The sequence below is a fragment of the Pteropus vampyrus genome, unplaced genomic scaffold (assembly GCF_000151845.1).
Source record: "Pteropus vampyrus isolate Shadow unplaced genomic scaffold, Pvam_2.0 Scaffold545, whole genome shotgun sequence".
NCBI classification, from domain to species: Eukaryota; Metazoa; Chordata; class Mammalia; order Chiroptera; family Pteropodidae; genus Pteropus; species Pteropus vampyrus.
This window is the reverse complement of record NW_011889326.1, coordinates 658,050-673,665: the sequence shown is the minus strand read 5'-3', so window position 1 is coordinate 673,665 and position 15,616 is coordinate 658,050. Positions and strand designations below refer to the sequence as shown.

Here is a 15,616-nt window from a genome sequence, read left to right as displayed (position 1 = left end):
TCTTAATATGCAGTGCTTGTCCAGTAAAAGGCAAAACATTTTATTTATGTAACGCCCACCCAGCAATAACCATGTGCCAGGGCCAATGCTTTGTAACACTCCTTTTTAAGTCCTAATAAAGAACTCTGAGTTAAACACTACTAACTCCATTTTACGTGAGGAAACCAAAACAGGTGAACTAATTTTGCCCCAGGTCACACATCTAGTAAATAACAGAGCTGGAATTTGAATTTAGGAAGTCTGGCTCAAGACTGGGCTCTTAACTATTATGCTATTGCTTATAATATAACCTCTTATAACAAACTACAAATCAGTAAACTATTTCAAACTGTCTTGGATTAATAAAAACACAATGCAGCTCTGGAGGTCATAGTCATAGACAAAACTTTTTTTCCACAGTATTTGAAGTTCTTTGGTATGTGTATTTGTCCCAATGCCTATTCATGGAAAGAGTACTTGTGTAAAAAGTATTTTCACTTTATTTTAGTAAGGCTTGGATTTTAATGGAGTGGGAATCTTTTTTGTAAAATATGACACTAACATGTTGCAGTGGCGAAAACTGCTTTTGAAGTAAGACATGCTAATTCACAGACTTTAGCTATGTGACTCTAGGCAAGTCACTTCAACCTATAAACCCTGACTTCCTCCTCTGTAAACTGGGTATAATAATACCTTCCTTTCAGGATTGCTGTGAGAATTATTATTCTTTATAGGAATAACATAGGTAAAGCCCTGGCTGACACTAGGTACTCCAGAAATTATGATTAAAATTAGAAATTAAGAAAATTATTATAACTACACCTATACATATTAAGCAGGAATTTTTCGGTATTATACATTTTTACACAATTCAGTCTCTCAAAAAAGAAACTTTAAAACAAACTATTTTTCTTTGAGAGGTGGAGGGATGGTCTAGCATTGCTATAGGTAGTCTCAAAATTAGCCACGCTAAATTAAAAATAGGAATGCTTGTAAAACAAATGATTAAGAGTCTAATCCATATGAGGATTGTTTTTTTTACTTGACCTAGAATTTTAAACAAAGTCCTAAATCTGCTTTCCTTCAAAACTGCTAAGATATTTCGTAATTTCCTTTTGACTATATTCTTTTATTTTTTAATTTTATATATTAAGTTTCAACACAGCTCTCAAAAACACACTTTGTTATACTCTTATAAAGTTTTCCCAAATTGACCACACATGTAAGCCATCCTAAACATATTTAAATTATTACTTATGAAGTCTTTTAAACAGAGGCAATGATGTAGGGTGTCACTAATGTGTTGAACCTAGTGGGGATGAGAAAGCAAACAAAGTCTATTAGAGAAAAAGTGAATCACCTATCATATCTGAAAGTATATTCTCAAAGTGGTTATGCTTTTAAGTTACACCGAGAAAACTAGCACTGCTGGAACAATTAAAAACCTAGAGTCAAGCTGAGTGGTAACTGTAAAGCAAATTAAAGATCTAAACAGTCACAGCTATAACTACGTAGTTTTTGTGAAAAATCTTTCCTGGCCACAAAGAAAATTTGAGTCTGAGTCCAAGAGACTTTCATGATTATAATATGTAACTGATACATCTCAACAACATAAAAATTGTAAGGAGAAAGTTTAACAACAGCAGTATTACTTTCAAGAACTGTGTTGGGACCTAAAAAAGAAACTCACAAAATTAGATAAATATATCCAGTCTGACATAAACACCATATGGTAACTGCCTTAAGAGACAGGAGTTGTATGTTATGTGTTAAAATTATGACACAGAGGTAGTAAAAGCTGGAAAGCAAATGCAATTTGCACAGTTGGGTCTCAAGTCTAATATTTTATTATATTTTTTTAGATATAAAGAATAAAACTGCAATACTATATAGCTTTGGAGTTTTTCTCCTATATAGTATACTTCACAGAAAGAAGCAGTTGTTATTATACTGCAATAGTTTTCCAAATAATGCATGGTTTCAGAGATCTTTCCTATTTGCACAATTTATTGAATGCCAGTTTAAAATAAAACTTAATGTAACTAAATTTGTATCAACTGAAAATAATATCAAAATTAAAAGATAAATAATTTTCTTTTTTTTTTACCTGAGGGGCTAGAATCAATCCCATAATGTAATTAGGAATGTTTCAACTGACCTCTGTATCACTGTAAGGACCAAGCACATGGATACCAAATACATCATCTTAGGAAGACCTGGATATGAGCATTATAACATTATAGGTCTTCTGTCAAAAGAATACTTCTTTACAATGGAAAAGCAGAAACAGCTAAAAAACATGAGCAATATGCTCCTTATAAGTAGGCAGTACAAATATTATTATAAATCAATAAATAATATTTAGATAACATAAACCTAAAATAGCTCAAAATATCTGCCTTCAAAAACAAAAAGCCACCCCCCCCAAAAAAAAGACAAAGTAAAAAAATAATTAATACAAACACATTTTAAAGACTTCCTTTTGAGAAAAGCGGTATAATCTATCACATAACAGAAAAGACATGATTATTCCAAGTTAGGTGCTAAATTCATATTTATAGCAATCTCATTTTGTGAGCATACTGGTTGCTGAATTCTGTGGATTCGTATAGTAGGAACTCTATGCACAAATTCGACTTGTTCAGCTATTTTGAAACGAAAGGGGGACTTGACCTTTGAAAAAAAGCAATGGTGGCCAAAGTAGAAGGTATTTCCAAAGTCTCATTTAATAGAAAGACAGTTAGCAAGTGGTTCTATCACTAACATCTCTGCTTCTTTTGAATAAGGTATAGGTGAAATTAGAGAAAGAGCTGGAAGAGAAGCAGCAGAAAATAAAAGAGGAATGAAAGGAGAAAAAGAAAATTTAGGGAAAGTATAAAAAAATAAGGTAAACATCGAATTTCAAAAAAAAGAAGAAACTGAGAAAAATGTATAGTCGAAGGTCTCAATTAGGGTATCTTATTAAATTTATCAAACGACTTGAATAGTTCCCTTAAGAATGACATGAAATCAACTCTAAATTCAAACTATGTAATTTTTTTCTCTAAGGAATTAGTGAGAACTCATTGGTTATCATCTTCTTTTTAAAGATTAGAAAACAAAGGCTTTGAAAAGTTAATATAACTGAAATAAGAGGCAGAGAGAGACTCTTCTCCTCATTGCCTCACAATTAATCAAGATTACTAAGGGTATTTATATTCTCAGTAGGACTCATTGCATGCTCCTTTAAAGAGAGCCAACACTGCCAGTGCATTCAAAATTACTAGATTTACAAGAAATTGATATTTAACTCCTCTGAAATAGTTTTATATAAATCAAGATACAAAGATATTAGAATTTTCTTTCCCAATGTATAGAAATTTTTCATTCAAATTGAAAGCAATTCTTGTGGTATGAACTCCCATTCATTCACTCTATGAAGGATAATTTAAAAGAAACAGCACTACGACCATGCCACCCTGAACGTGCCCTATCTTGTCTGATCTTGGAAGCTAAGTAGGTTTGGGCCTGGTTAGTATTTGGATGGGAGACCACCTAGGAATACCAGGTGCTGTAGGCGTTTAAATAAAACAGCAAAGTTCGTTCTAATAATGTAGATAAATACAACCCAACACCACCAATCACAGTAAAAGGTGGTACCTTACACAAGATAAGCATATCCGCTAAAATGCCAACCTGTTAAATAGCAATCTAAAGAACATACTGAGCTGCTGACAATGATTTCATGAGACCATTTTTGTCCACATCTGTGGTAGTTTTCTATTAAAAAAAAAAAACAAAAACCAAAAAACAGTAATTCACAATATTATTGGCCTGGACACTGATTCATTACAAGGGCTTCTAAAGCTCCAGTATTAATATCTATAGCAATCACAGGTAGTTGAGTTCCTGAAAGTATTCTGCCTTCGCTAGACAGACTTTACCTACATACAGCAGTTGGTCTCTTGATGAGTTAGCTGCCCAACTGAATTATTCTACATTTGAGAATATGTTAGTCATTATGTAATAACTACACTGTCTTTCATTAACACAAGTGTAATGACAACCTCATTAACACTTTTGAGTTGTTTTCTAACACTGTTCAATAATTTATGCTATTTCATCCTCAGTTTCTTATCTGACCCTTTGGCCATATGGTTACCTGGGATTAGTGGTACCAAATTATGACAATGAACAAAATACTCTAAGGTTATACTGAGAAAGGGCAAATAATCCAGTTGTTGTTAACCTGCTATAGAATTTAATTGCTATTCTTCAGAATAAAATATATATGCTGAATTGTTCATCTCTTCTTTCTGGTGCTACATGTAATTTAAGGAATATAGCAAGAAAGAGTGGAATCAACAATCATATAGGAGAAAAACAGGTAAAAAACAACATAGCTGTTAAAATAATAAAATTAAAAATGAAAGCAAATAAAAATGGTTCTAAGGCAGACCATTATGCATTTTCTTTTTCTTTTGGCATCTAACAGGTTCCTAATAAATAAATATTACTCATGAATGAATACGGTAAAACTAATAAAACTTTAACACCAGTTATAAAGAAATACTAAATACACCACAAAATGACTTATTCTCTTCCTTTTGGCAGTGGTAGCATTATAGGAAACTAAAAGGTAAGCTATTCAAGTTGAAAATTAGTTTGTTTCCTTTATAATGGAAAAAAGTCAGAAAAGGAGTTTAATCCAATTGTTGGCATACGTCTGTTGTCCAGCAATCTATATAAGACAGGCAATGTCAATGATGAAAAGTGATTATGTGAGGCTTAAACCTCATTATAATTATAATATGTATCCCAAAGGACATTTTACTACTGTTTCAAGGACTAGTCACAGTCTTAATTGTCCTGTAAAATTATCTTAGTTTTGAAAGTTTCTCTTTTGAATCTCCCAGCATGTAGTAATCTCACACAGCCCAGTTTTTCCAGTCACTGAAGAACCTAATTCATAAGAACAAGACAAGGGAAATGTGTTAACCTCCCAGGGATCAGGATATTTTAGAAAATGTAGCCTAGAAGAATGTTTGACTCAAGGGAATAAATTGACTCCTAGGGTTGTGGGGAGATATTCTGGAGGAAAAACCAGTCAAATTATACGTACACCAAGGGGGTGGGCCACTTTGCTTGTCACTAAGATTGGTACTAATTACCACATGATATGGTATTTACAGATTTGCCACATTTATATTTTGATATGTAGGATATGGTCTTGGTATTGAAAGTTAATACAGTATTAGTCAAAACCACTTGGTTTATATAAATATATATAACATACCTCTGACACATATTTAACTTTCACTGGAGAATAATTATTCTAATTGTAATTGATCTGTTATTTCTCAAGAATAGACATAAGTTTACTTCATGTAAATTCATGGCAATATTTTTAACATGTTACTGAACTGGTATACTACCCTTGTTATCCTCTTTCTATACTTATCGGTGATATATGGATTTTTCTAATCCCCAACTTAACATATCCAAATATAGAAAATAAAATTAATATACAGCTTGAACCATTTTTTTACAACTTTTTTAAAGAAAATACTAAAGATAGAATCTAGGAAATGCCTTATTTTACCTTAATTTTAGGTGAAATTATAAAATATTCATTAATTCATGTAAAAAAATATCCCCTCAAAAAAAGATCTTACCACATGTTTACAGATAATTGTGCAAATTAAATAATTGCACAATTACAATAGCCTCAAAATTTTATCTCATTCATGACTCAATTCTAATGTCTTCTCATAATTTTATAATTATTCTGAAGTGGCTGAAATTTATAAATTCTATTAAAGTCAAAGGCCTTCAGCACACTAAAATAATACTGAGACCACTATGATTTCTTATGAATAATTAGTTTTAAACATCCATGAGTCTTCATATAATGATTATGAAAACTTAGAAGAAAAATATAATAGCATAATTCATAAAATAAAAATTACAGTGAGTTAGGTCAATTAGTTTTTTTTAAAAAGAACAGTTAAGTTAATGTACTTAGGAGCACTTTTCTTCTTCACTAGGATAGGAAACAAAATTAACATTTTACTCCGTGATAGAAAGTTTACTATACTCTAACTGCTTCACTATCTTCAAAAATATACTTCAATAAAATACACACACATGTTCTGTGAGTTAGCATAGTTATTTTTCTTCTTGAGAAGGAATTACAAAATGAAGCACTGAAAAGAACGAAATTTTGCAGGCAAAAGTTTAGGAAATCTGAAATCATCTTGCCTGGGTCATAATTCAAAGACAGTGATAAATGTTAGTCAATGGGGAAAAAAAATCAGTAGAAATATAAAATATGAAAGTCTTTAAAATCTAGACAGCAAATATAAAAACAGACAGACTTATGTGAAAGCTGGGAAAGGTATTAAAGAAATGAGGTATGATGGAGTCATAGTGCTACAATATATCTTAATGTATTAAGTTAATAACCCATACTTCAAAGTTGCAAAATCAGCAAATCATAAACTATTTGCTGCTGTGTTTATATGACCTTTCTGGTCAGATGTTTAATAGTCACTAGTAACCACATTTAAAACAAGCGTTAAACTAAGTGCACAATCATAAGGTGAGCATATCTGCCACTTAGGAAGGCAAATTATAAGTAAAAATGTAAGCAAATAATTTTGTATTAATAATAAATATATCATCAAGCATTTAACATTATCAGTATTTTAAAAATTTAAATAATAAATGCAACTATTTTATACAGAACTGTACCATTTATTATACATACAAGTGTATCAGTTCCCTTTGTTTACAAAGGCTGGTTATAGATAACATGGAATGTTACAGTACCATCTTGCATAAAATTTTAGTATACTTTTGTAGTTGAAAAAGGGCGCAGAAACACCAGCCTAATAAATCTGACTGAAGGAAATATCTTTTCTTTCTTTTTAAAAAGTACATCATTAACACACGCACCACAAACTGTACATAAGCTCACTTTTAAATCACCGATTGAAGATATGGTAGCAGGTATGTTGTAGTATTAACAACCTCTCCCACCAGTTTAACTTATTCAAGGCTTATACTGCTACTCATTCAGGAGGCTTTGTGGACATGTAAGATTGTAATATGAATTACTTAACTCGGGTAAGTACAATTTAAAGGCCAACAACAGCTGCCAAGAATTATTTATAATAAGAAATGTCCTTTTCACAGAAGACACGCTGAGGAGCAAACATTCTTTAGATATCTTTCTTCTTTATAATTTATTGTAGTTGGTCAAGATTCTCCATTCTGAACTTTGGATGCTGGTGGCTGCATGAAATCCTTAAAAGGAACTAATGCCTCTTTAAGTGCAGAGCAGACTTCTGAAGATGAGCAGGTGATGCATTCTACTAAAGTTGGGTATAAGGCAATAACTTGTGCCCAGGTATTTCCATCAACTGTAATGCAAAAAGTATAAAACCTCAAAACAGGGTGGATTTAAATAGCAGAGATTATCCAATTAACATAAACACAATCCTTTAAATACAATGCAAAGAAAAAATTCCAAAATATGGAGATTCCATAACTTGTACTTTTTGTTCTTTTAATCTTTGGGAGATTTCCTGCAATATTTCATAAGATATGAGAGAAAAATATATGGTCACTGTGCAGAGAGTCATCAATACCAATAAATTTGATAAAATACATTTTGATAAAATACATTTTAAATGATATTTCAATTTGTGAAGGCCTTGGAAGCTAGCTCAAGAAACTTAGAATAATTCAAACCTTTGTCATTTTTGGAATAATTCTCAGGGAATGCAGTGTACATTTCAAGAACAATTAGAAAGCAATTAAATTTTTATATGCCAAAATATAAATATCTTAAATGATTTTCCTAGTAATGTCCTTGATATGGATTTTAATTTCAAATGATCACACATAGATCCACTCTTCTCTTGTGCTGTTGATAATCTTTAATGTATATCACTAGATTTAAACTACAGTTAGAGGGAACATGACTACCTTTGTCACCACTACCATGATCAACTAGTATAGTTGAATGCTATTTGGTGAATGGTAAAAAGTGTTATATCCCAATTAGTTTATAATTCCCTTATACTCTGACATCACATATTGTACTTCTATTTTCCTATAAGTACTGAGCATTTTGTTGAGAGTATAATATGCAATATAACCTTCTGATAGATTTCTCTTAGACAGCATATGTATATGACCCTTTGTGGAATAACTCTCAAGTCTGGGATGCAGTATAGTATAAAAGAAAGAATACTATATTATGCTTAAGGAGCTCTGATTCTACTTTTTACTCCCATTTACTCAGTGCTTAAAAACTTATCTGAAATAAGGTAGTGCTGGGTGTCCCTGATCAAGTCATATATTTTCTTTTTTATCTCAACTTCTGCAATAGAATGAAGGAATGAGTTTCTAAAACTAGTGTTTTTAAAGTCACCTCTTTAAAAAAATTCATGGTCAAGTAAGTCTGGCAAATGTTGTATGTATTATCTTCCCTTCTGGGGATTCATAATTCACACGTATTAAAGGCTTGTAGTAAGAGGGTCAACTTTATCTAATCCAGGGTTTCCAAAGTTAATCTTTTGGGGGGGGGGGCAAGGAAACCCTTGGATGACCTCACAGATTACAAAGACCTTGTCAGCTTACAATCCCTTATTTTTTTACACCTACAGCACCTGGTCTTCCTAGGTGGTCTCCCATCCAAGTACTAACTAGGCCCAACCCTGTTTAGCTTCTGAGATCAGACAAGATTGGGCTTGTTCAGGGTAGCATGGCCGTAGACTCCAAAGCTAATTTGATTATGGAATTTTTTCCACTCAATATCGACTAACATCACTCATCATTAACATTCATTCCTTAGTACACGTATCCTGAGAAATACTGAACTGTTCATATAATCTCCTCTCCATCCTAACAGGGACTTCCTTGGAGTAAAGTTGAGAAAAAGGGGAATAAGGCTGATGGATATTGATGTGGGAAGGAATATCAGGCCAGAGCTGTTCTGCTTTTATCTGTTTTATATGTTGGGAATCCATAACAGATTTCACTTGTAGAAAGAATTTTGAAACTTAAGAATAAACAAAAAGCCACTGATCTAAGACATTTTAAAGAGTCTGCTGCAGCTGTCTTCTCTGAAACTTTCTAATAATCATTTAATGAAAGATTTCAAAGAAAGGATTCTAGGAAAATGGCAGTGTAGGAAGCACCAGAAATCTGTTTACCCACCTAAACAACAACTGCACTGGCATAATCTGTTTGATGCCACCATAATGGATGGAACTCTGGAGCCTATTGAAGGCTTGCAACTTCTAGAGGAAGACTTGGACAGTGTATTGTGGTTAATTTTGGCCAATTCCAGCTCTTAGTACAGTAGCAGCTACCCATCCTTCACCTCTAAGCCATGTGGTAGGCAGCTGCACATGTCTTCCTGGAGCAGCTTGCACAACAGCTTACAGGAGGCTAGGGCAGACTAAAAGGACCCTATCCTCCAAATACAAGGATCTGTGCTCTAATCATTTCTTCTGATTACAGAGGTACAAGAATAAAACGATTCAATTCAAAAATTAGAAAAAGGATTTGAATAGATGTTCTTCCATAGGAGATATATAAATGACCAATAAAGCACATGAAAAGATGCTCAACATCACTAATCATTAGGGAAAGGCAAATCAAAACTACAATGAAGTAGTACCTCATACTTATTAGAATGGCTACTATCAAAAAAAAAAAGTGTTGGTGAGAATGTGGAGAAACTGGAAAAAAAAAAAAAAAGAATTATCATATAATCTAGCATATACCCAAAAGAATTGAAAGCAGGGTCTCGAAGAGATATCTATACACATGTTCATAGCAACATTATTAACAATAGCTAAAACACAGAAGCAACTCAACTGTCTACCAACAGATGTGGCAACATCTGTCTACCAACAGATAAGGCAAATGTGATACACACACACACACGCACGCGCGCGCACGCGCACACACACACACAATGGAATATTATTCAGCCTCAAAAAGGAAGGAAATTCTGCAATATGCTACAATATGAATGAACCTTGATGATGTCATGCTAAGTGAAATAGCAAATCATGAAAAGACACTGTATGATTCAACTAATGAGGTTTAAGTAGTCAAAATCATAGAGACAGAAAGAATGGTGGCTGTCAGGGGCTGGGAGGAGTGGGAAATAGAATGTTATTAACGAGTACAGAGTTTCAGTTACAAGATGAAAGTTATGGAGATGGTGGTGATGGCTGCACAATATTATGAATATATTTAATACCACTGGACAGTACACTTAAAAATAGTTAAGACAGTAAATTTTGTTATGTGTATTTTACCACAATAAAAATTGGGGCAAAAAAATTGCATAGATTGAAATCTACCTAGATTACCCAGATACAGAGTTCACTGACCAAACTAATTCTTGGTTTATTACAGAAATATACAAAATATGTTATTTAAGATAACATCTTAAACTTGGGAAGCTACTAACATTTCTTAAATTAAAATACTTTTAAAAAACTCACCATAGATCTTAGTGGGCACTTTGGACTTAACTATCAAAAACAAAAACAAAAAAATGTATGTATTGATATGGAAGATTCTCCATGATACTTTATCAAGTGGAAAAAAATAGTATTGAGAACAGTAGGCATAATATGGAGCATATTCATTTGTGTTAAAACTGGAGGCGTGTTAGAGTTTACATTTTGTATTTACATAATAAAATAATGGAAATATCCACAAACTAATAAAAATGGTTACCTATGGTGAGGTAAGAACTGGACAGATAAGAGAACATGAGAAAGATCATCTTAAAACTTTTCCCTGTATATCTTTTCATATTTTTAAATTTTTGAACCATGTGTATGTTTACTACCTATTCAAATTTTTAAATAAAGGTCAAGTAAAATTATAAAAATCAAATTCCCCCAAACTAAAAATAAGTCCAACAAATGCTTCCTCCCCATTAGAAAACTCTAAAACAAATAACAAATGTGCTCAACAGATGCCGGGTACACATTGGTTCCAAACCTTGTAACCATCCTCCTGAATTAATTTTGGATTGACAATGTGCAGTCCAATGTAATTCTGCTGGGAAGGCCTGGCTTTCTCTAATATCTTCTTTTTTTCTGTTTCTTAATGAAGCTTATCATACCTTTCATCATTTATGGTTACATTTAATTTAAATTTTCACTTCATATACTTAGAAGCATAATTCAAATTCTCTTAAACAATTTTTAACATTAATTACTACAATGCCCTATCCATGGCCCATTGGCTTTATTAAAAATAGCTGGGGGGCGGGTGGTGGTATTGAATTTTCCTTCCCTATTCTTCCTTTATACAAATTCTGGTTAAATTCTTGACAGTTATCTAAAGATCATACAAAATAATGCAAGTACCATGCACTGAAATATACTGGTAATATTAATATAGGAATAACATGGGAAATAGAGAATTTTCTTAAATATATTTTAAAGAATCACATTCTATCTTGTGATACAATAAAAATTTCACCAGTCTCTATAAAGTCAATGCATGGTTTCCCTTTCAGAAAAATCAACCAGAATATTTTAAGAGAACTCAAATCTCAACTTCAGGGATGAATTCAGGATATTGCTCCAGGATTTTTCTTAGAAATTCCACCCCTCCCTTTGGGTTGACTAAATATAAGTCTATTGCCTCTTAAGATTTCATATAATACTCACCTTTTCTAGGTCAAAGTACCAATGGGTAAATTTTGAAAACAGAAAAATATGTATTTAATTATATAATAATTGACAGGAACAAATAAATATCCCATGACTCATTTATTAGAAACTTTTTTTCTTGGGCATTAAAAGTAATGCTGCTTAAAGTACCAGGCTGCTAAGGTGCTTGTGCCAGAATGTATATCAACACACTTCCTTCTTAAACAAGGTCTTGTTGTATAAAAATGTCAGCTGAACCAGTGTATTTGATGACACAACTGATTTATATTCTGGTGCCAGCTTTTTATCTTGTCCTGGAACAGTAACAAACTTTTAAGACCAGTGGCTGGTCCAACAAACCACTTTGAGTAGCAATGTTGTACAGGATTCAAAATAGAACAAACCATGGTCCAAAAAACTTCTCGAGAACTTTATAATTTAAGGGGAGTGAGTCATGTACATGTATAACTTAATACAAAAAGAGTGCTTTAAGACAAAGGTACACATAAAAGAGTTACAAGTTCAATGAAAAGACAAATCACTAACCTTTAAGCATTAAAAAACAGGCTTAAAAGTGGAGTAGTATTTGAAACTAGGTGGAAGAAGGCAGGAGAATGAAATAAGCAAAGAGTTGGGAATACTTGGGTAGACTGAGAATTTTAGTTTGGTGGGAGAGTAGGACAAATGAAGTCTAGTGGGAAATAAAGCATGAATAGAATGGAGTCAGACAGTATTCTGCACACTTGGTAGGCAATGGTAAATGAAAAAGATATTTTTGTTTTGTCTTAAAAGGATGGCAAAATTCATGATCAAATGTACTTTTGGAAAAATCATTTCTGGCAAGTAATGTAAAGAGTGGATTGGATAGGAATGAGTAACAGAAAGGGGAAACAAATGAGAAAGGGCTACAAACATGATTCAAAGTTATTTATAAATGTTATATCTATACAGTAAATCAATACAAATGCAAGATGGAAGCCCTCCCCCCACCCAAAAAAGTCAGTGATGCTCTGCATTAAAAAATATATGAAATATTAATTATCCATACAACACTCTGAATTCAAACCAATTTAGTATTAAAAAAAATAAAGTCAGCCAAACTGTTGTTTAACATAAAGATAAAATATTACAAATTAATTTTACTTAATTGACATCTTAATGGATTTGATGCTGTGCTGTCATAAAGACTGGAAAAAAGAAAGTTATTTAGGAACATAACTTATATTTCTAAAAATTCAGTTAAGAATAATAAAACAAAATTACATCACAAATAGAAAATAAATGTTGAGTTTATAGAATATAAAATAGAATAACTGAGTTTCTAAGCGCTTACCATTCTCAGGCTGAGTTTTCTTAAGTGAATCGATGAGAGTACTGACCGCTTTTAAAACAAATATGATTTCTGTTACTTGTTGCCTAAAATGAGATGGGAAATTATCTCCATGAAGATTTTAAGATATGGCATGTGTCTTTTTTTACTGGGTTTATACAGATAAATATACTTTGGAAAAAAAACAAGACAATGCAAAGTTAATGTTAGTTTTAAATTCTTATTTAAAAAAATCATTTTATTAACATGTACTTCAATGTGCAAATAAGATAGTCTTACTGTAAATTATCAACTTAAAAAAGGGAGAAGAGGCAACCTATTCATGCAAATCTCAATTTATTTGTAAGATATTTCATATAACTACTTAAAATTAAGACATTTTATAATGCTTTTAAAACTTCTCCGTGAAATGTTTCTTATTTTTTTTAAATCTTTAACTAATTAATACTAAAAGGGATTTGCCAAAGCTTAAATGGAAGTAAAGAATACTATTACCTCTTGTCACATATTTTATCATGCTGTTAAAAGTACATTTAAAATTACAACAGTACTTATTCAACATTCTAATACAACAAATAACATGTTCAAAATCTGTCCTAAGGTAGTACGATTTGGAGACGCTAGCAATGATAAATGAATGTGGAGTAAAGGATCAACAAGAGTAGCTTCAGTCCCCTCTTCCTACCTACAGAAGTGAAGCTTTTCTGTTCTATAGTATCCTCTACTCCCAATCCTATTCCTGGCACGAATCTGTGTTATTCTACAGATAAGATTTTCCTAATGCTATGACAGGATACTATTTCAAACCACTCATTGTAAGCACAGAAGTATTTTATTGTGTTGCAATGTAGCTTTTTGGAAAATAATATAATGATGACTGCACCAAACATAGGATGATACAATATAACATTCCATAGCACAACTATAATTAAGACTCAATTTAAAAGCAACAGAATAAACACAAAACATAAAAAATGAAGGAAAGGTTACTTTCTGAAATTAAATTTTATAATCTAATAAACAAAAATATTCCAAGCAAAGCAACTTTATTATTGCTTTTCCAAGTATACTTCAGAGGTAAATTTTGTTAAATCAATTTTCAATCATGACGATAAGCATATTATTAACAACTGTCTTTGGAATGTTTTTGTATCTAAATCTAAATATGGGAAGGTACATTTTTATGTCCTAAAAATTCAAAATAAAGTGAATCCTAAAAGTAGAAATACAATGGCTAATAACTGATAATTAGAAAAAAAAAAAAAACCCAGCAAACTACTATGCAATTTTTCATTCATTGAATTTGAAAAAGATAAATGATAAATTGGCAAATAATTTTAAAATGCTAACAATGGATGAAAAGGACATTCATATACTCCTAGGAGAGTGTAAACTGATAGAAATCTCTGGTTGACAATTTGTAATACATATCAATAGCTTTTAAAAAACTATATCTTTTGTCAGGGCAATTCCAACTCCAGACATTTATTATAAGTAAATAAGAATGTGCAAAAAGATTTAGGGCCTGTGATTTATCTCTCCAATGAGATGGGACCCACAGTGATTTTCCTCTTTCCTGACTTTGATAACTTTGTCTGTCAATATTATTTTATCTTTGTCTCATTTGCTTTGCCTTACACTCAACTGCACATTAAAAAGATTGGCAGCATAACCACAACTTATGATTGCATTTTTTGGTAAGTTCTGATCTATACTCAAACTTTGACTAGCCTTGCTTAGCATAAAGGCCTAGAGTCCCTTCCACTGTTATAGTCTGGCTAAATGAGAAGCAAATCAGTTTAGGTATAAGGGCTTAAATAAGCAAACTGGATGGAAGAAGATCTAAGATATGGCTAGCTGACTTATAGAGAAACCTAGAAATGACTGTAAAATAAACCGGAAAGTTCCTACAGTATAACTTATCTATTATTTTCTCTCTAGAGAGATCCACAATCATGTGCTCATACAGATCCATTAAGTCCTTACCCAGGAATCCTTGAGAAGATATATTTTAGAATTCACTTTTGTTTTTCAAATTCAAAAGATAATTTGGTAATATATCATATACTATTTAACCTTCATGAGGAGTCTGAAAAAGCACCCTATAATACAGTACCATGTCAGCAGTAAAATTTATGAGTATTTACATTGTATAGGATAAACAAAATTATAAACAGCCTCAGGTTAAATTCAGATCACTTATGAAAACACTTGGTTTTTTGGAGTTTTTAGATTAATAATTATGATAGCATATTTCCTTCTTTAGTAAGTTAAAATACGTACCTTGGAAGAGGGCATTTACCACTTAATCTTTCATCCTCTATATAGCGATGCAGTACATCTTGAGACCGCTTTAAAAGCACTGAGAGTGCCATTCGTGAGATGTAGCCTTCTTGAGGTGTTGTGACTTTATTACTGAAGGAAAACTGAAGCAATGTTTCAAAACACATTTTAGAAAATTCTTCTCTCAAACGAATATCAATCTCTGCTTCTGTAAAATAATTTTTTATGATTAATGAAAGGTTAAATTAATACACCTTGATGATAACTCTTAGCACACTAGAAACAGGAAATTGTTCAACTGATGAAGGGCATTATGAAAAACTTAGAGCTAATGGCATGCATATAT

At 32.0% G+C, this 15,616-nt stretch overlaps 1 protein-coding gene and 2 pseudogenes across 6 annotated transcripts in view; 1 reads left to right on the top strand and 2 right to left on the bottom strand.

Annotated features, from left to right (window-relative positions):
• Nucleotides 1-3,419: 3,419 nt before the first annotated feature.
• On the top strand, nucleotides 3,420-3,538 carry LOC111733274 (annotated as a pseudogene).
• Nucleotides 3,539-6,111: 2,573 nt separating this feature from the next.
• The window catches only part of MON2 (MON2 homolog, regulator of endosome-to-Golgi trafficking), a 107,705-nt gene continuing 98,200 nt past the window's right edge, over nucleotides 6,112-15,616 (bottom strand). For 5 of the 6 annotated variants that reach the window (XM_011383841.2, XM_011383842.2, XM_011383843.2 and 2 more), the window contains 3 exons: nucleotides 15,271-15,478; nucleotides 12,991-13,073; nucleotides 6,112-7,382 (listed from right to left, as the gene is read on the bottom strand). In XM_011383841.2, the coding sequence (XP_011382143.1) occupies nucleotides 7,219-7,382; nucleotides 12,991-13,073; nucleotides 15,271-15,478 (455 nt within the window). In that variant the 3' untranslated portion in view covers nucleotides 6,112-7,218. Of the gene's footprint in view, nucleotides 7,383-10,446; nucleotides 10,521-12,990; nucleotides 13,074-15,270; nucleotides 15,479-15,616 lie in introns of those variants that run through there. The other variant, XM_023525260.1, reaches the window with a different exon arrangement.
• Nucleotides 8,625-8,743, bottom strand: LOC111733280 (annotated as a pseudogene).